This window comes from Halichoerus grypus, chromosome 14 (genome assembly GCF_964656455.1).
Source record: "Halichoerus grypus chromosome 14, mHalGry1.hap1.1, whole genome shotgun sequence".
In the NCBI taxonomy this organism is placed as follows: domain Eukaryota; kingdom Metazoa; phylum Chordata; class Mammalia; order Carnivora; family Phocidae; genus Halichoerus; species Halichoerus grypus.
The window spans coordinates 41,679,470-41,699,977 of record NC_135725.1 but is presented as its reverse complement, the minus strand read 5'-3'; the positions used below and the strand labels follow the sequence as shown (position 1 = coordinate 41,699,977).

Here is a 20,508-nt window from a genome sequence, read left to right as displayed (position 1 = left end):
GTATTTCAAACCCATTTTTGGTTTTTAAATCTAGTCATTAAGTCCTGAAGTTTGACTTTACAGGGAGATATATTCAACCTAGTAAGTCGAGCCAAACTCTGCTTTGGAAAAGAAAGATTGTATGCAAGACCTTCTGTGAGGTCCCAGAACAAATCTCAGCCCCCAGATGGATTTCTCTTAGTGTGCCACCAGGATCACTTCCTATGGTCTTAGTGGATGAGGAAAATCAAGGACAAACTTATCTTAAGAGTCACCCAAGTTAAAATTAAGAGCACACCTATCAATCCAGGCCTCCGAAATATAAAGAATATTCAGGAATCACTTTTAGATTAGTCAGCTTGTTATTCCTTTCCTTCAGCATAGACCATGGAGCACAACTTATGGCTTCTAGAATTGAAGGGTCTTTTTAGGAGTCACTATCACAGTAACACTTCAAGAGAATGACAGCTTGAAAAGTTTTCACCAACCAACAATGGTGAATGAGCCTTGGAGACTCCACTCCTCAATCTCATGAAGGAGGCAGTGATATTAGCTTCTGGAAAAAATGGCCATCTCAGTTCATTCTCCATTACAATAATACATTCAAATCACCCTCAGAACCTTGTGCACCTAAATTCTGCCATATCTGCATTTGGTATTTATCTTTCCAGGGGGCATAGACTCTTTTTCCCAGATCTGTGGGTGCTTTATTCCTAGTGAAACATTAGACAACTTGGTATGCCCTATAATTTCCCAGCAGATTGTTCATGCAAAAAGAAATCTGCCTGAATGGTTTTTAAATAACGCTTTGGTTGTTTCTAGAAAGCACCATATGCTCCAGTCTAGAGTTTGGGCCACATACCATTCACCTGGCCAGGTAGAAAGAACGTATGTGGCCTGACATGGAACCTTTTGTCTACTTCGGCTTAATGCGTACCGCAAACCTGCCCACTGAGTGTGCAGGCCTTCATCCTATATGGCCCTGAGGCTTCAGGGACAGCTCCACCCAGAGCACAGGTGCCACTCTATACCAGAGCATATTGGCTGCTTGACCAGAAGCAGAGGAAGAGACAGCACTTTTCCCTGTGTTATTTGCCCTGGTTTGAATCGTGCACCTTCACGGAGCTGATTGCTCCCACCAGCCTGCCGCAGACCGTTCCTTTTCCCACATAGGATTCTGTCAACTCAGTGGTGGTAAAATACCAAGTAATTGCATGTGCAAGAGTCATGCAGGGACATGTAAGTTCCGGCATATGGTGGCTACAGGTGTACAATGGGCCGCCTTTTCACAATGCGAGGCCGTTCAGGAGGAGCTTTGGCATTGTGCGCAGAGTGCAAATGGAAGCTTGGGAGGAGGTACCCTCTTCAGCACGATGTTTCCACTGCAGACCCATTCGCAGGTCTTAGGGCCCTTGCTGACGAACGGAGGGAATGTCTAAAGCCATAAAAAGAGGAACTTTGAAGTTTTCCATGGTGCGCTTCATTTCTTTGTATGAAAGTGAAGAAATAGAGGAACCCACGTTCTTGATCATCTTAAATGTCTAAAAAAGGGCGAAGTAACAGCTACCTCTCGTGCTTACACCGCGTTCTCATCTGATGACTTCTTTTTCACACTAGCCAAGGACACTATTCTTTTTTTTTTTTTTAAGATTTTATTTATTTATTTGACAGAGAGACACAGCGGGAGAGGGAACACACACAGGGGGAGTGGGAGAGGGAGAAGCAGGCTTCCCGCGGAGCAGGGAGCCCGACGCGGGGCTCGATCCCAGGATCCTGGGACCATGACCTGAGCTGAAGGCAGACGCCCAATGACTGAGCCCAGGCGCCCCCAAGGACACTATTCTTTTTTTTTTTTTTTTTTAAGATTTTATTTATTTTTTAACAGAGAGAGAGACAGCGAGAGAGGGAACACAAGCAGGAAGAGTGGGAGAGGGAGAAGCAGGCTTCCCGCCGAGCAGGGAGCCCGATGTGGGGCTCGATCCCAGGACCCCAGGATCATGACCTGAGCCGAAGGCAGATGCTTAGTGACTGAGCCACCCAGGCGCCCCAAGGACACTATTCTTAACACGGATTTAGGCTCCCTCTGGGGGAGATAAGGCCATGACTTGAGAGCCCTAAATCGCCTCTCGTTTTCAGCCCTGGGAATGGGGAACAGATCAGTAAATAGTCTCTTCAGACTAGCGTAATTTTTGTTGTTGTTGTTAATGACTGACTTGGTGAAGACTCAGAAGCCCTCCGTGGTGTGTGTGGATTGATTTTGTGCGGCCGTTCACCAGGTCGGCCAGCCCCGTGGAGCTCTTATTCATTTCTGTGAAGAAGGGTGGTTTCGTCCTGACAGGAAAATGGACCAGACTTGTTTCAGGTCAACTTGTCTAAGGCCTTCCGTGCCCTGAAACTCATAGGACACCCTTAAGCTACTTGTGGGGAGCAACTGCCACTGCTTCCCCCCCCCCTTTCCTCTGAGGCATGATTTCAAAGCCAGTTTGGGGTAGAAGGAAGGGGATGAAATAAATGGATCCTCATAACGAAGAGAAAAATAGTGTTTAAGATTTATGCTGCTTTCTCCAATGACCGAATCATTTATAAAGAAGCAAAAAGAAAAAGAGAAAAAAAAAAGCTTTGCTTTTACTTCCATTGATAGTAGTCTAAGAAAAAATTTAAGTTTAAGGAAGATCCACGTAGCCTAGATCTAAAATGCTTTATTATAATTTGAAAAAAAAAAAAAACTTTTATGTTAAGAACAGATTTAAGAACATGAGTTTGGGGTGCCTGGCTGGCTCAGTCAGTAGAGCATGCAACTCTTGATCTTGGGGTTATGAGTTCAAGCCCCATGTTGGGTTGTTGGGTGGAGAGCCTCCCTATAAAAAAGAGCATTAGTTTAATCTACTATGATACTAGACTAGATGTTTCTCTATTAAAATAATATTTATTTTTATTGAAAAAGGACATTTTTTCCTCTTAAGGTCAACCAAGTGTCAGCTACAGTTGGAAAAGACTTCACTCTGACTCCATCTAAACTGATTCAGTTTGACCCAGGTATGTTTTGTGTCTACAGTTTGTTTCCTGTTTTTGTAAGAATGTGTGCAGGTCATGGGGACCTATTTCAGCCACTCCAAGAGAGATCAGTTTGGATTTGAGGTTTTGTCCCCCATATTTCACTTTATCACAAGTGAATATTTATTTAAAATGAGAAGAAAACTCATAACAAATAAATATAAAAATGTCAAAGCAAACATCCAAAAAATCCAGAAAAGGGTGTCATCTAAAAAATTATTTGGGGGTGCCTGGGTGGCTCAGTCGATTAAGTGTCCGACTTTTGGTTTTGGCTCAGGTCATGGTCTCAGGGTCATGAGATTGAGCCCCACATTGGGCTCTGCACTGGGCTTGGAGCCTGCTTAAGATTCTCCCTCTCCCCCTGCCCCCTTCTAAAAAAAAAAAAAAAAAAAAAAGACAAAAAAAATCAAATAAAAAGTTACTTGGAGTCCTAACATAAAGCTGAGCTAATTTAATTGCCTCATACTTTGATGGAAATTTTCAGAAAGTCATATTCGCAAGAGGCCATTTCTAAATGATTTCTCTTGGAGTAGGTTGAAATGAGGAGATTCCAGGGAAGATTAATTAGATAGCACATATTTTGCTTTAAATCTGTGGAAAAGATTCTGCCAGGTGCAAAAGGGAATATAAAGCATGGTGCCTACTCTCAAAGGTGTTCTATCATGTGGGAAATAGAGACATGAAAACAACTCATTAAGAGGATATTGGTACCCAAGAGATGAGCTACTGTTCTGGTTAAGGGGAATCCTGGAAAACTTCCCAGAGATGGGTATTCTGAGCAAGTAGAAGAAGAAGGAGGAGGGGACTTCAGGGTGAAGGACCAACACACTTTTGGGGAACTGTGTCTAAAGCACTGAGGCTGGATCCACACCTTCCTTCCCTGGCTTCTGTTGAAGGGGCGGGTAGCTCTCCTTCACTGCACGCATGGTTCTCTCTTTCCCTCTGGTCTGGGATGGACATGGATCACCTGTCCAGGGGCAAATGGAAAAGGCCTTGTGAAGCAGCCAGGGCTTCGGGCTTTGTGCTCTCCTGCAGAGGAGGCGTTCTACACTCTGAGAACATTCCACCAAGTCACAACTCTTGCCATTATCTGCCACTGATATGTGATGGTTCAAGCAAAGGCAAAACAAAGTAGACTAAGTATCATCACCGCCCCAAAATTGACATCCTTAATAGTAAACATAGAAAAGAAATGCCTTTCTGCCATTTATCACAAGTAGCATGATGTTTTGTGACTAGTTTAGTTTGCTAAGGCTGCCCTCACAAAATATCACAAACAGGTAGCTTAAAAACAGAAATTTATTTTCCCACCATTCTGGAGGCTACAAGTTCAAGATCAAGGGGTCAGCAGGGTTGATTCCTTCCAGGGGCTGTGAGAGAGCATCTGTTCCATGCCTGTCTCCCATGCTCTGGTAATTGGCTGGAATCTTTGGTGTTCCTTGGCTTCTGCTATATCTATACCAGTCTCTGCCCTTGTCCCCACATGACTTTCTTGTGTATGCATCTGTGTCCAAATTTCCCCTTTTTATAAGGACATCAATCATAATGGATTAGAGGCCCACTCTAGTATGACTTTATCTTAACCAGTTACATCTGTAAATAAGGTCATGTTCTGAAGTACTAGGAATTAGGATTTCAACATAAAGATTTTGAGTACCCAATTCAACCTATAACAATGATCCTTAAATTTGACATGAAACTACCCAAATATTATGATTGGCCTCCTTCCTGTGATATTTACGTTTCCTGACTCATGTAAGTTTGTTCCTCAAGTGACCTACTTTGTAGAAGAGCTGTTCCCATAAGGTATTTGATGTTTACCCACAGGTTGCTGCAAGGCAACACAAGAGTGTTCTGGTCAACCTGAAGATGAAAGATTTTGGTGCATTTGCACTGTGTATGTCCCTTTTGTACTTCATGTTAAGGCAGTTCAAACCTTTCCACTTTGGAGAACCAAGAGTCTTTGTCGTATGTTGTCTTTATTATTTGAGACCTGTTTGTCACAGGATCTGGAGTGATTTGGGCTTTCAGTAGATTTTGAGCAGTCTTCCAGGTGCTCCGTTTGGACTGATGGCAACTAGAAAGTATCACACTTAGAGGAGGCTCTGAAATCCACCTCTAGGAGGTTCCACTGGATAAGATAAAGGCTGATTTGTCTACAAGAGTTTACATACTATTTTGAGTAGATCCTGATGACTTCTGGAGGCTCTAACTGGTCGTGATTTTAGGGATTATTTAGACATTTTAAGAAAAAAATCTTACAAGTTAAAAAGGAACAGTACTTGCCTGCTCATTGTTTTGGAATTGACTAGCCAGAAATGGTTTCATTAGCTGAAGTTTTACTTTAGAGTATTTTAAAGTTCCCTATGTTCACAGGTCCTGTAAATGTTTATTTACTCCCATATTGTTAAACCTTGCCTCTTCTGGGCCTGGTGTCCCCACCCCCATCCCCACTGCTTTTGCCCAAAGCAATCTTTTATTTTCTTCAAAAACGTAGCCTCCATGATGGGCGAAGAAACAGAGTGAGAAATCAAAGACAGTGGGATATTAGAAGGTTTGAGAACTTTGGGGAGGGTGCTGGAGAGAAACGGGTAACTTTTCAGTCTAGTGAGCTTCACCTTCCTGCCATTGTACTGAACCCCAAACTAATCCTGCCTACTTTGCATTCAACTATTGTGACTGATTGAGTCAAAGTGTAAATATTCTTAAGAAAATGATTGTTTTCCTTTTAAATATGTGTTCTTGAAAGGTTTGCTGCTTTCTTAATTGAGACTAAATCATTCCTACTAGTCAAACTGTTTTCCAAAGGAACAGATCTCTAAAATGGCATTTACTAAAAAACACTGAGGCGGTGTCTTTCAGTAGTGGAATCTGCTTTGCAGGAAAATATCCAGTAATTGACCTACTCTGTAAAGTGGGGTATGTCTGCATAAAGTGACACCTTTTCTTCAGCACCTTTTGTTTTATGGGAACAGGAGGCCAGTTCAAGCCTTCTGAAATTGCTTATAATCTCGGTGATTTAACAACTACTTTGCACCTTGAAAATGGGAGAGGAAGGAAAAAGAAAAACCCAGAATGTTCTTACTTCCAATCTCATTAACCTAGAAAAGTTGGTTCTATATGCACACCTGGTAGGCATAGAAACAAAATTGAAATGCAAGCAAACCAATCAGAAAGTGCTTAAATGAAATTTGGAAGAGATTTGCTCTAACCCTCTGGTTCTACTCCATAAGGTCTTAGAAAAACTTTAATTTTGGGGGGGGGTTGGAAGGGAGAAGGGGTACTATAATTTTTAAAAAAATGATTCTTAACAGTAAGAGGGCAATTGGTTGGAACTTGGATTCTTTTTTTTTTTGTATTGGAGTTTTATTTGAATAATGCTTAACTTTTTGCACTTTGAGAGTCAAAACAGTTCTTTGAACATTAAACTTCTTAATATTCATGTACTTTCTGTACCGTCTGGTCTCTTATCCCTTCCTGCCAGGTTTATTACAACAGCTGCCCGTGTCGCCTCCCCACTTCTAGCCTCTTTGCCCATCTTCCTGGGCCCCTAAATCTTCCTTCGTAACACGGAGATTGATTTTTCTAAGACCTCCATTTTCAAGAGTCTTCCCTGTTGCCTATGGTTTAAAGTCTGAATCCAACACCTGGTGTCCAGGGCTCTCTGCAGCCTGGCCACAAACTGCTTTGCTTTTTTACCATCTCCTGTTCCATGGTGTGAGCTCTGTTCCAGCCAGCTCATTCGCCCAGCCCTCCCTGCTCAAGGCCTTTGGTCTGCTACCTTCCTGCCTTTGCTTATGCTGTTTTCCCACTCCCTCCCTCCCAAACCTCCCTACTCTGGCTCCCACATACATACAGTATTTACCATCTAGTCTGTATCTCTTGGCAGCTAATCATACATAGCCTTGCACAGTGGCCTTTCCTGGTATTTACATCTTGTCTCTTCAAAGAGCTTTTAAATTCCTTTAGGTCAGGGCATGCTGACGTTACACCTCTGGTGTTCTCCATGGCATCTAAAGCCTTAATGGTAAGTATGTAATAGATACAAAATGTGTATTTTGATGGGTCAATCCATCCCTCCATCCACGAGGTGGGAATTATATGGCATTTTATGTTAGGTGTTGCAACTTCTGTTTTAGCAAAGACTAGGAAAGTAATTGATTTAGGGATTCAGTTGATACGGAAAGCTTAACAAACCAGTTGTCAGCCTGTTTTTTTTTTTAATAAAATTATTTCAACTACACTTAATTTTGTTTCCCTCTAAGTGCAGCCAGGAGTAGGATAAATGAACAGTTTCATCTTTCCAATGGATTCTGCGGGGGATCGAGGAAACGATTAGATCATGAAATCTGTATGTGACACATCTTCAAAAAGGAGGCTGTCAATTAGATGGCACAATCACGAGGCATAAATCTGCAGCAGACAATGTGCAGGGAGAAAGGAACCCAGATTTTCAGAAGAGAAGGCTCGGGAAAAAATGCTTGACTGCTTCGGTAGATGGGTTTATGGGAATAAAACCCCTCTAAGAGCCAGTGAGTGAATGCCAGCGAGTAAAAGTTTTCAAAACAGTCCTAGAAAGCTAAACCACACATTTGTTATCTTTCTTTTCCCCCCTTAAACTTGAGCCTTCTTTCTCCGCAAAACGGTACTTCTTTTTTTTTTTTCTTCCACCACGTTCTCTTCTAAATAAATTAAGGGGGATATCCTGTAATCCGCGTCATGGAAACGGGTCAGGATCAGACAATCTCACAAGTTTCTTCCAGCTTTAATATTTTGTGTTTCCGGGGTTGCTTTGTGTCCCATCTCCGTGGTGACATAGCTGGGGCTATGTTTGGACCATCGAAACGGTCGGGTATTAAGTTTACAAAGTTGCCGTGAACCAAGCTTGATTGTAACTCCATGAGCAGAGGCAGACAGAAGGAGAAAAAAAAAATGGGCTCAGTCTGTTTCTAAAACCCCCAGCCCATAAATTCTCTCGAGGAAAGTATCAAATACTGAGTATTACATCATTGGAAAAAAACATTTGTGGGCTAGAAGGATCTCAGGAAGCTGAGCAGTGGATGGAGGCAGCTGTCTTTAGAAATCAATCATTTCAAGGGTTCCATGAATAGCATGGAGTACCATCCAATAATCACTTTTAACTGTCTCTGCCAACCTCTTAAGAGTTTTGAAACTATTAAGATTTTAAGATTGCAGTACTTGTTTATTCTTAAGGAGAGAAGGGGCGGGGCGGGGAGCGGGGTGGGGGGGGGGAAGTAAGTCTTGGATCTCATCTCCTAACCATTTTTTTTTTTGTTCATCCCTTGCACAATGCAGCTTACTTTTTTGTTACAGTGTTTGCATTGAAACGGAATCATCATTGTTCAGGAACAAATGTGGTCTTTTAATATTATTTGGGAGAACAGCAGGACTTGAGCGAGTTGCGAGCAGTACAATAGTTCGCTCAGGCTACTGCAGCCGAGCTGTAGACATGTTAATTAATATATTTCTCTGACACCTAGGTGATTGAAATAGCAATTAAAGAGTAATTAAAATGTTTACTTCTTGTAGGAATGTCAACTAAGATGTGGAATATAGCAATTACCTATGACGGATTAGAGGAAGACGATGAGGCCTTTGAAGTAATTCTGAACTCCCCTGTGAATGCGGTTCTTGGCACAAAGACAAAAGCTGCAGTGAAAATTCTGGACTCAAAAGGAGGTATTCTTTTGATCCTCATCTTGAAATCAGGAGCGGTCCTGGCGCTATGGCTGCTTGCTTTCAACAGCCAATGTACTTGATAACGCCTTCAAATCAAAATGCTTAATTTCTTGTCAAGAAAGCAACCTCAGTCATGTTGTAGGCCCTTTATTCTGGTTTCTGCTTCATGTGGTTTTCCTCCTGCTAAGAACTAGTGTTTGAGAAAAGCAACAAGTCAGTGGCATGGTTGTTTTTTGTTTTTTGTTTTTTTTCCCCTACCCGTTTGTTGTTCTCACCAAGGGGGAAACAATGTTGGTGAGAATCTATGGACAATTATTTTCCCCCAGAGTTTGTAGGGCTGTAATTATCTTCCTCTGTTAAAGAGAGCTCTTAATGCCTCAAATCTGAGCCCCCACTGTAGTGTGACCGGGAAAATTCTAAGAGAGGAAGGAATTGGAGAAAAACAGTTGTGAAAGATACAGCTGGCTAGGAGACTCAGGAGAAGCTGGAGAATATTAATGAATAACCTTGGGTTGCAGAGCCAAGTAGGTCCTGGATAGTATCTGCAAAAAAAAAAAACAACCTGTGAACTAAATAAAATAAAAACTGAGCACAGTCCTTGGTGCTCTGATTTTTTTTTTTCTGCCAAATATTTTCTACTTAGGTGTCAATTTAGGATTTGACAAGTGTCCAGGTACCATGCGTGGACTTAGACCTCTGCTTTTATACCTGTCGTGCCCCATGGTATGTTTTCCCTACCTGAAATCCACTCTCACCTCTTCTCTTTCCTATGATAAAAATAAACACTATCCCCTTGCCTTTATGATACTCATTTTTTCCACAACATCTTTCCCGATCACCTTTACGGCCAAATTCATTTCTTTCTCGGTAGAATTTTCTGGTCACAGTAAGTACATGAAATACATGAAATACACGCTTTACACATGAAATACAAAATAGCCACATGAGGGTCGTGGGTTTAGATTTTTGTCACACTAATTGGAAATGCTTCTTTTTTTTTATTTTTAAAATGTTTTATTTATTTATTCATGAGAGTCAGAGAGAGAAAGAGAGAGAGAGAGAGGCAGAGGCAGAGGGAGAAGCAGGCTCCCCGCCTAGCAGGGAGCCCGATGCGGGACTTGATCCCAGGACCCTGGGATCATGACCTGAGCCGAAGGCAGACACTTAACCATCTGAGCCACCCAGGCGCCCCTAATTGGAAATGCTTCTAGTAGAAGTAGCTCCGTTAAGGTTTACTGGCTCTTTGTTCTGTAACAGTTGAATGCTAATTTTTTATAACTGTTACTTGATTTCGCTTCTTCAAACGATTCCAGCATCTACCTCTAGGAGAGTGGGGAAAGGATGAGCACTTTGCAGCGTTTACGGAATGATCCTTGATCAGTGAATAAACCTGAGGAATGCTATAACATGAAGAGAAGTGAGGCAGTTTCCCCAGTACGTGGTCTGATTATAAAATTATGGCAATGGCTTTCGTTTGTGGTTTGTGAAATCAATTTCGTGACTTTATAACCACCCCGTAGCGGTGCAGAAGAGCACAGCTTTCCTGCATGGAAACGGATGAAGAGTAAAGGAGTTCTGGCAAATGGCAAAGAGGCAGCATCTGGGGGGAAACCATCCATCTAAGTTTAATGACAAGCTGCTGCAGCGGCTTGTCGATGTGATCTACCCGTTAGTGTACCATGAACTGACCTGCCATCTTTCATGCCCCCAGGGCAGTGCCATCCTTCATATTCCTTCAACCCCAACAAGCACAATGCACGGGAGAAGGGCATTTGGCACCCGCTGTCCCCAGGGTCTTCCTCACCCACCACTTCTGGTTCCTTTCATCTGGAAAGAAGACCCCTTACATCTAACAAGCGGCTGGCAGTCACTAAGGGAGACACCCGACAGGGCTTTGAGTCTCCAGATCTTTCTCGTATGAAGCTTAGGACCCGGGGGAATGGCAAAACGGTAAGGATGGGGAACTTCTGGGATCTGATGTGCAGAGGACATTGTAGAAGAATAAAAAAATTTTAATAAGTGTTCTGAAACACTGAAGAAGCTGATTTGCATAGTGAATGGGAGCCATGGTTCCTTGCACAAGCACGCAGTCTCCCCCCACTTTGTTTAAAAGATTTTATTTTTAAGTAATCTCTACACCCAACGTGGGGCTTGAACTTAGGACCCCAAGATCAAGAGTCCCATGCTCCAGCGACGAAGCCAGCCAGGCGCCCCCATGCAGTGCTTTTACAGATATCATAACGTTGCCCACTGCCTTGATTTGTACTAATTGAGGTGATGGATGTACTGACTCATCCATATGATTTCTGCTTTGATTCCCTTTGTGATCAAAACAAACGGGATAACCAGTGACCCTGGAACAGAATGAGATTAAGTGATCTACTTGGGTGTGGAAACCGTGGCTTTGACCTTATTAGCGTAGGATTCTAATTAGGCACACACTCTGTGTGTGTGTGTGTGTGTGTGTGTGTGTACTTGGACCTCTGTGTGCCACAGATATACCAAGAAAATAAGGATGTCTTTTCTCTATAACTGAAACTATGAATGTATGAATCAACACTGGTAAGTTGTGATTAGGTCCAGTGATTTTAAAAATTCTAATGATTTGGGCATGGAAAATCTTAAGTAACATATGTTTCAACATTTTTTCAGCACTAACAAGATCTTACTGAAAGGGTTTTAGCCTGTTGCTAGTTATTATTATTCAAACCAATTTTGTTCATATTTTGTACTTTGTTGATTTCAGGTTCTTCCATCCTCTGTTTATAGAAATGGAACCGACATCATCTATAATGTAAGCATAGTCTGAAAGAATCGCTAAATTTCTTGTATTTCTGGATGCAAAATATTTAGTGAAACTATTTTTTTTTTAATTTCTTCTGTATTTATGTATTTCTCTTAAAAGCCTGTTTTGACATTTGTTTTTGAGGCTTGGTGGTCAGAAAAAAAAAAAAAAACACCTTTTACCTTTTTGCTTTAACCCAACTTTTGAATTGCTCATTTTTCCAGCAAACCTTTTTGTTTGCTGTCTGGGTGTTTGCTTTCTCTTTATTGTTGTTTTCTGGTTTCCTCCAGTATCACGGAATGGTTTCCCTGACGCTGGAGGAGGACGGCTCTCCATCTCACCAACGGAAGGCCAAAGTATCCATTATTCGTCAGTTACCAAAGACAAGCAGAGAGGCAGAGCTGCCTCAGGCAGATAAGGTAGAATCCACAACTGACTCACACTTCCCCAGACAGGTAGGGAAATCTTTTTACTTCCTATTCATCTTACAACAAGCTGTTTGCTGGGCTATAAAACAGCCTTCAGGCTTGGGGATCGTTTGCCCAACACAAACGCTACCTAACAAACGAAGACCTGAAGGGGGTGAATGTGCGATCAGATTACGTTAAGTCAAATCTACGTTACCTCTCCTTCCCATAGGACCCACTGCCCTCATTTCCAAAGAACTGCACACTGGAATTAAAGGGACTTTTCCACTTCCAAGAAAGCCTCCGAAAGCTGTACAAGTGTGATGGGGTTACGTGGAAAGCTTGGAGCCCCCAAAGCGAGGTGGGACACGGGATGAGCTGCGAAGGATCTCTGCTTGCTCTATGCTCTGTGATATGCTGATAGACAGGAAATGATCTGACAGCTCTTGCTACATCCACCTGCCCTCCTTCTACTTTGAAGGTGAAGAGATGGCCCAAGGGGTGTTTCACAAATCACAAAACACGTTTGTTAATCGATAAAATTTAAGAAGGTGTTTACTCATTTTGTTTAATCATTAGAATGTCAAAAGTGTACAATTGAAACAGTGCTGACTTCAGTAGTGTTTTCTGTCCAAAGCCATCACGTTCCTCAAGGTGGAGAATTGGGATAAGGGCTGACGTCCTTTCTGGTGACAGAACTACTCTAGTCAAGTTAGGGGACTCACGGAACTCTTGATGCTGAGAGCAGACTCTAGGTGGTAAAGACCATTCTGATGTGAACATGGACAACTGTATTTCAGGAGGTGGAAGGTAAATCCTGCCCAGCTGGTTGGCACCATCACTCAGGCTACTGCCACTCCCTGATCACAGAGCAGAAAGCCTCCTGGAACACAGCTGCCCGAGCTTGCAAGGAACAGTAAGAAACCCTTTTTCACTTTAAGTAATGTTTTCTTTCGTACTGTTTCTCTCTTTTCTCATGCAACGGCGAGGTCGCTGCCTTCACTGGAGCCTTGACTGTTTAATATCTACTTGGTTTTGTTTTAGGAAGCCCAGGAGAGCTCTGTAGTTCAGAATGGATTTGAGATTACCTTGATAATGTATTTTGACGTATCTCTCTATGTGAAGACTGTGCCGCTGGCGAAATTCTACGTTTTAGTTTCTCTCGGTCTTTTGGAGAAAGTCAGAGGAGCTTTTCTGAGTCAGCAGCCTTGCAGGTTCTATCTTTTTTTTTTTTTTTTTTTTTTAATTAAGTAGGGATTCCTGCCCAGTAATTTGAAAATACATAGCAATGAAAGGTATTATAGTATCAGACCTACGACAACGTCAGGGACAGTGATGATTATGGAACCAGACAAGTTGGACAAAGGGTCGGTGGGTAATGGAACACTTAGTGAAGGATGGCTTGTGGTCAAATCATGACAACAGAATTTACCTAGCCCAGAAGGACTTTAAAAATGCATATGTACCTATCCCTGACCACCACCCCCCCTTTTTGCCCACCTGGATATTATCCAGAACAATGCAATTAGACTAATCTGCCCCATGGCTGGAAATGGAGACTAGAGAAGTCCCTGGTGAATAGCAGTCAGATCTTGCACTTCATCAAATTCAAAAAAGTTATGCTCATCTAAAAACACTGCTAAGAAAGTGAAAGGGCGAACCACATTTGGCAAAGCTCATCTCCAATTGTCCATCTGATCTAGGTCTCAAATCCAGAAAATACAAGCAATTCCTGTGAATCTGTAACAAAAAGACAACCTGATTAAAAAAAAAAAATAGCAAATGACTTGGAGACTTCCCAAGAAAAGATATATAATTAATAAGTGCATGAAAAGATGCACCACCGTTAGACATCTGGGAAGTGCAAATAAAAACCACAGTGAAATATCACTTCACACCCACTATAAAATCACGAAGACTGACAATACCAAATGGAGTTCTCATATATGCTGGTGGAAGTGTAAAATGGTATAACCGCTTTGTAGAGTTGTCTGGCAGTTTTTTATAAAGTTACGTACATTTACCCTGTGACCTAACATCTCTACTCCTAGGTATTTACCTGAAAGAGATATAATTTTATGCTAAAGGGGTGCCTGTCTGGCTCAGTTAGAGGAGTATATGAGTCTTGATCTCGGGGTCACGAGTTCGAGCCCCACGTTGGGTGTAGAGATTACTTAAATAAATAAAACTTAAAAAAATATATGCTAAAAAGACATTCACAAGAATTTCAAAGCACCTTTATTTTTTTTTTATAATAATAATAGTTTGGGTATGGGGCATCTGAGTGGCTAGTCGATTAAGCAGTTAAGAGTCTGCCTTCAGCTCGGGTCATGATTTCAGGGTCCTGGGATCGAGCCCTGTGTCAGGCTCCCTGCTCAGCGGGAAGCCTGCTTCTCCCTCTCCCTCCCCCTGCTTGTTCTCTCTCTCTCTGTCACTCACTCTCAAATAAATAAATAAAATCTTAAAAAAATAATAATAGTTTAGGTAATTTGCCTTTTTGTTGTTGATTTATAAGGGTTCTTTATATTTTCTCTATCGACAAGGAAATAGATAAATATTTTTTCCGATAAATTATTTTACGAATGATAAAATGGAATGAACTACTAAAACCTCCAACAATGTGAATAAATCTCAAAAACATGTAGAGAGGAAGCAACCCAACATAAAAGAGTGCATATTATATGATTTCATTTATATGAATAGGAAAAACTAATTTATTAGTTGGTGTTACAAATGAGGAAAAAAAAAAAAGTCATCCCTGGCAGGGATTGAAGGGTGACTAAAAAGTAGCATGAGGTAAGATTCTAGAGTGATGGAGATGTTCTACGTATTGCTCTGGGTGGTTGTTACATGGATATATATACAATTGTGAAAGTTCATTGAATTGAATACTTAAAATTTATGCATTTTACTGTATGTAAATTATAACTGGATTTTTTTTTTTTAAGATTTATTTAGAGAGAGAGAGGGCAGGGTGGGGAGGAGCAGAGGGAGAGGGAGGGAGAATCTTGATCCCACAATCTCGAGATCACCAGCTGAGCCACAACCAAGAGCTAGACACTCAACTGACTGTGCCACCCAGGCACCCCATAACTAGATTTTTAAAGAGTTAATAAAATATTTTAAAAGTCTGTGGCGCTTGGGTGGCGCTTGGGTGGTTAAGCGTCTGCCTTCAGCTCGGGTCATGATCCCAGGGTCCTGGGATTGAGCCCCATGCTCAGTGGGGAGCCTCCTTCTCCCTCTCCCTTTGTCCCCCCACCCCAGGCTTGTGCTCATTTGCTCCCTCTCTCAAATGAACAAATAAAATCTTTAAAAAAATATATTTTAAGTCTTTTTAAAAATTGGTCAAAGTATCCACCCTTTTTTCACTGATGTATTTCATGTCTTAAGTATGAGTACTATAGAGGTTAATCAGTGGCTTTCAGGTTTTTGTTGATGAGTGGGTGCTATGAAGTAAGTTAAACTATTTTTTTAATTTTAAAAATAATTATTGTTTAAATACATACATTCCCATATTGCTGTATGTTAAGGGACAATGAAGACATTCTTCCACCCAAGTAACTGGGTATCCTACTTTATTTAACGTTTGTCTTAATGCATTGATAGCTCAGGTGGGGCGAGTGGTATAGGTCTTTTTTCCTTCTTGAGGAAAGAGTTCTGGTGTGGAATAAAAGCTCTCTGATTTAGCCAGGAGAAGACTGCAGCATGTTACGAAGAGGAGGGTATGGTGTCTATACTGACAAAAATGAGGGGGCGTACAGAAGCGCAGTTATACTATAGCCGGGGTTACCAGGTCAAATTGCTGCTGGGATTTGTTGGTAAAATATAGGTGAACAGAGCGACATTAATCCAAACCTTAAGTTTGAAGGCGGCCTTATTGTTCATCTTCCAGCGGTCCTCAAATGACAGTTCAGGTAACTCTGCCGGCCTATAATGAAGCTCTAACCAGTTCTTCATGTTATGAGAAAAGTAAAGACATGGTGTATTGAGCGATATCTTTCCATCCCTTCATCAATGTTGGCATCAGGTCACCAAGTATCTTTTCTTTTTTTTTTTTTTTTTTTAAGATTTTATTTATTTATTTGACAGAGAGAGACCCAGCAAGAGAGGGAACACAAGCAGGGGGAGTGGGAGAGGGAGAAGCAGGCTTCCTGCTGAGCAGGGAGCCCGATGTGGGACTCGATCCCAGGACCCTGGGATCATAACCTGAGCCGAAGGCAGACGCTTAATGACTGAGCCACCCAGGTGCCCACCAAGTATCTTTTCTTAGAAGGACTGTTCTTTACTCTGATACTATAATCTTGCTTTTTGGTGTCAAAATTCATTTTTTTGAAATCATGGCAATTTGTAATAATATTGATAACTTCATGGTGACCAACCTACATTAGTCCCCCAATATATTTTTTATTTTATTGATCCATCTAATTGCAGCTGGGTTTTAATGGTGAGTACAAAGAGTAGGAAGACTAGTTATGCCTCTATTAATCTTGTCATAAATCTATGAATATGATACAGTTCCCTTGTCCCAATAATAAACTTGAGGCCCAAATTTATTTAAAAGTCTAGCTACTTCCTCGTGCATTTGACCTAAGATCTCGTCTGCAACTTGGGTTTAAGCACGTTTACACCCTGATCATTTACAGTAGGCTGACCTAGTTCTACACGCCTCCTTGCCAATAACGACTTCCTTTTATGTTACACTGTATAGTTTACAGAATTCTTTCCCCTATACTAGCTTGTTGGATCCTCCCATCATCCTTCTGTGAGGGAAGCACGTATTATTATCTACATTCTACAGATAAAACAAAAGGGATTTGGGGAAGCAAAATCACTCGCTTGTGGACTTCATTTCTATTATACTCTCCAAATAGCTCCATAAGGATCGGGGCTGTCTTGTCTCAGGTGAATTGACAAGCACACCTATGTTAACTTTGTGTTGAACTAACCTAAAGTAGGTTTCAAAACTATGTATTAGTATTTTGTATCTTTCACAGCAAAGACATACTACGATTTTTATTAAATTATGGACCCTAATTTCTTTTGGATTGGAATCAAAATAATCTTTCAGAGCAAACTTAAGGTACAGTCAGGTTCTCAGTTTATAAATTCATTCATTCAACAAATATTTGGGCAGTTACTCTACTGGAAATGTCTAGACCAGACTGCATCTTAAAGTATTATCCCCCAGTGTTGGCTTCACAGCTCAATAACTAAGTCATTCTTCATTCATCAATGAGCTGCAGAGAAATTGACACCATCTTTCTCCAGATACATCTGTCCTATATGGCAAGTCTTTATTAAAGATTTTTGTTATTTACTTGAGAGAGAGGGTGAGTGAGAGAGAGCATGAGCAGGGGGAGAAGGAGAAGCAGGCTCCCCATTGAGCAGGGAGCTCTACATGGGGCTTGATCCCAGGACCCTGGGATCATGACCTGAGCCAAAGGCAGACGCTTAACTGACTGAGCCACCCAGGCGCCCCTATGTCAAGTCTTTAAACCCTTCATTTTACATCAGTAAGGTGTCATACAGTCCTGACAATTCTTTCCCACATCTGCTTCTCACAAAGCTCTATTGAGAATGTGAAAGTCAGTGGGGTGCCTGGGTGGCTCAGTTGGTTGAGCATTGGACTCTTGGTTTCAGCTTAGGTCGTGATTTCAGGGTCGCGATCTCAAGGTCATGAGATGGGGCCAACAGCATCAGGCTGTCGCTCAGTGGGGAGTCTCCTTGAGATTCTCCTCCCTCTGCCCCTCTCCTGCTCTCTCTAAAAGTAAATAAATAAATCTTAAAAAAAAAAAAAAAGAATGTGAAAGTCACTAAATTTAAATGGCAGCATTTAGCTTTCATTAAGTTGATGTCTCTGGACCTAAATGTAAATAATGTGAGTTACAAGCTGTATTTGTTGATTGCACATATGAGAACATAAGTACAAATAGAAGGGTATTTTGTGCTATAACAACTATTATAAAATCTATTATAGCAGTGATGGAAAATTTCCATCTCCCCTATTAATTCAAGGGTATTAAAGATCATATCTAGTAGATCAAACGTGGTATGATAAGCAGGTTCAGAGTAATTTATTCATATTATTTTAAAGTTATTTTGGTAAACTCATCTCAGGGAATTATTTTAAGCTCTAGAACTGTGATTTCTTTTGAGATATAAAACTGAGAAAACTTTTAGAACAAAAAAATGTTTTTAGGGACAATTGGAGTTTTTCCATCATATTTTAGAAAGAGACTAATTATGTATCTATCAGTAATAAAACTCTTTCAAATTACACATTATCTGTTTACCAGATTGGTCCAGAACTTAGAACATCTATCAAATACCATTTCTGATGGTATTCTAGAATGTGTAAGAGAGGTAAAGGAAATATATATGGTCTGAGATTTTTAAAATATCATAAAAAGCTTTTAATTTTCAAATTTTATTTGAAAAAATGAAAATGAATATTTGATCTGATTGTATTTGTGTGATACTTCAATATGCATTGTATTTCGAAAGGACGAGAATGATTACCCCAAGAACGGTTAATACTAGCTACAGACATTTCAAAAAATGACTAGCAGCAAGTTAAAAGCAAACTAAAAGGAAAAAGAAAATATCTCCATGTTCCTTTGGTTCAGTTATTCTAAAAGAAGTATTTTTGGGCAGCAGGGCCACCTCTTCCATATAATTTTTCTCTGAACCCTAATACCTCCTCTACCATTAAACATGTTTTTACCATCAGATGGGCCTCCCTGCCTTCCTGGACCCATTACCTTTCAGGTTTATTGTGTTTTCTTCTTCTCCACCCTCTTTGTCTTGCAAAACAGGTATTCTTCACTATATCATACACCTGAATCTAATATAACTCTGTTATGTTAACAATACTGGAATTAAAATAAAAAACTTAATTTAAATATATATATATATAAAAGGAAGAAAAATATGTATTCCTTTTATATATACATATATAAAAGGAAGAAAAATATGTATTCCTTTTATATATACATATATAAAAGGAAGAAAAATATGTATTCTTCTGGGAATTATCCATTCCTGCTGTGATATAAAATTTATAGTTTCACCATTTCACAACCTGGATATTTACCTTCTCATGAATTAATTTTAGGAGATGATCTTAGATTTTCTAATTAGAATTAATATTAATATTAGTATGTTTTTGATTTGGTATCAGGGATCATTATTCAGTTCTGAGCTGTGTTTCCTGGGGCTCTCTTCCCTGAAGATCCTTTACAGAGGGTCATTTGCAGCACCCATGTTTCAAGAACAGCAAATTTTGCTTTTCTCCTTGTCCCTAATCAGATTGCTAACTCAACTCAATCTTTATCTCCAATCTCCTTTCCTCTCCATTGGTGTTTTATTATTTTTCCAACCCAGAGGAGCTAGACTCCTAGATTAGGTATTTCTTGAATTTACATATTGTAATCTCATCTGCTCATTTCCTTAGGCCGTCATTGTACATTTGGTAATTCTATTATTATAAATCATTATCTATAAAACCATTTTGTTTTCCCACAGGAGTGTCTGGAACCCCTGCTGGCCTGGCCTTAAAGAGTTACTCTGAAATACATCTATACTTAATCAAAACATTTCAAAGAAGTAGATGTTTATTTCTTTAACTAGAAAAATTAAAGTTTCTGTTTTTATTACTACACTTTGAATGCCTTCAAATTTCAGAGCTGCCCAAAGATTTTTATATGTATATGTTTCTATATTTTATTTTTATATCCCTCTCTATACACATCTATATAGATAATGTTCACACTATTTGGTGTGTATATGGGCATAAAGGAAAAGGAATATTTTTGTAAAATAATCAACATACCAGTGCCTAAATGTGTCTTTTACAAATAATTATGGTTTAACATGTTACGTATCCTAAACACAGCTATCTTCCCATCTTGCTTTTTTTGGGACTTTTTGCTTCTTGGAGAGAGAAAAAAAGAAATCAAACTTGTATTTGACCAGCTAAAATGGATTTTACAAAGTCTGTTTTCACAATATTTTCAAGAATCTTAAAGCGGGAGGAGATGTTAAATATCCTTGAATAAGCCCTGTTACTTCTAATGATGAAGGTGAGGCTGCAGTTACAGCCGTTAGGGAATTAGGGGCAGAGCAGGAAGAGAACTCAGATCTCCTTTGCTCTGTTCAGTGCACCATCTTTACTGAGGCAGCCCCTCGAGCCTTCCCTCGGCCTACATATACCACGCATTTGGTATTCTGAGTTCTAAACCCTCAGCACGTTAGAATTACCATATTGGATGTGAGAAGGAGGGAAGAAGTTGGGCTCTCGTATCCTCTGTGACTGTCAGACAGGAGATGACAGTAAATAATGAGGTCAGAGCCAAGTCACAAAACCCAAATCCAGCAGCCTGAGGACATTCAGAGAAGGGGTGAAGAGACTTACGTATCTCAGAAGTCCTAGAAGTCACCACTGCATGATAGAACAATAAAATACTGGTTTTAGTGGGGAAAAAGTCATGAAGAAATGGATAGATTATGTTCTGCATATGTGATCTGGAAAAGCAGAGAAATGGATTGGAAGTTTGGAAAGACATACGCAAAATGAATAAAATG

At 40.4% G+C, this 20,508-nt stretch overlaps 1 protein-coding gene across 3 annotated transcripts in view; it reads left to right on the top strand.

Annotated features, from left to right (window-relative positions):
- The window catches only part of FREM1 (FRAS1 related extracellular matrix 1), a 168,451-nt gene that overhangs the window by 140,804 nt on the left and 7,139 nt on the right, over positions 1-20,508 (top strand). Inside the window, exons 29-35 of one of the 3 annotated variants that reach the window (XR_013443592.1) lie at positions 2,943-3,015; positions 8,584-8,733; positions 10,445-10,683; positions 11,480-11,527; positions 11,809-11,973; positions 12,158-12,406; positions 12,726-12,841. Coding sequence is in view for 2 of the 3 variants with exons in the window: in XM_078061208.1 (XP_077917334.1) it covers positions 2,943-3,015; positions 8,584-8,733; positions 10,445-10,683; positions 11,480-11,527; positions 11,809-11,973; positions 12,158-12,286; positions 12,726-12,841 (920 nt within the window). In the remaining variant the exon portion in view is untranslated. Of the gene's footprint in view, positions 1-2,942; positions 3,016-8,583; positions 8,734-10,444; positions 10,684-11,479; positions 11,528-11,808; positions 11,974-12,157; positions 12,407-12,725; positions 12,842-20,508 lie in introns of those variants that run through there. The other 2 variants (XM_078061208.1, XM_078061203.1) reach the window with 2 other exon arrangements.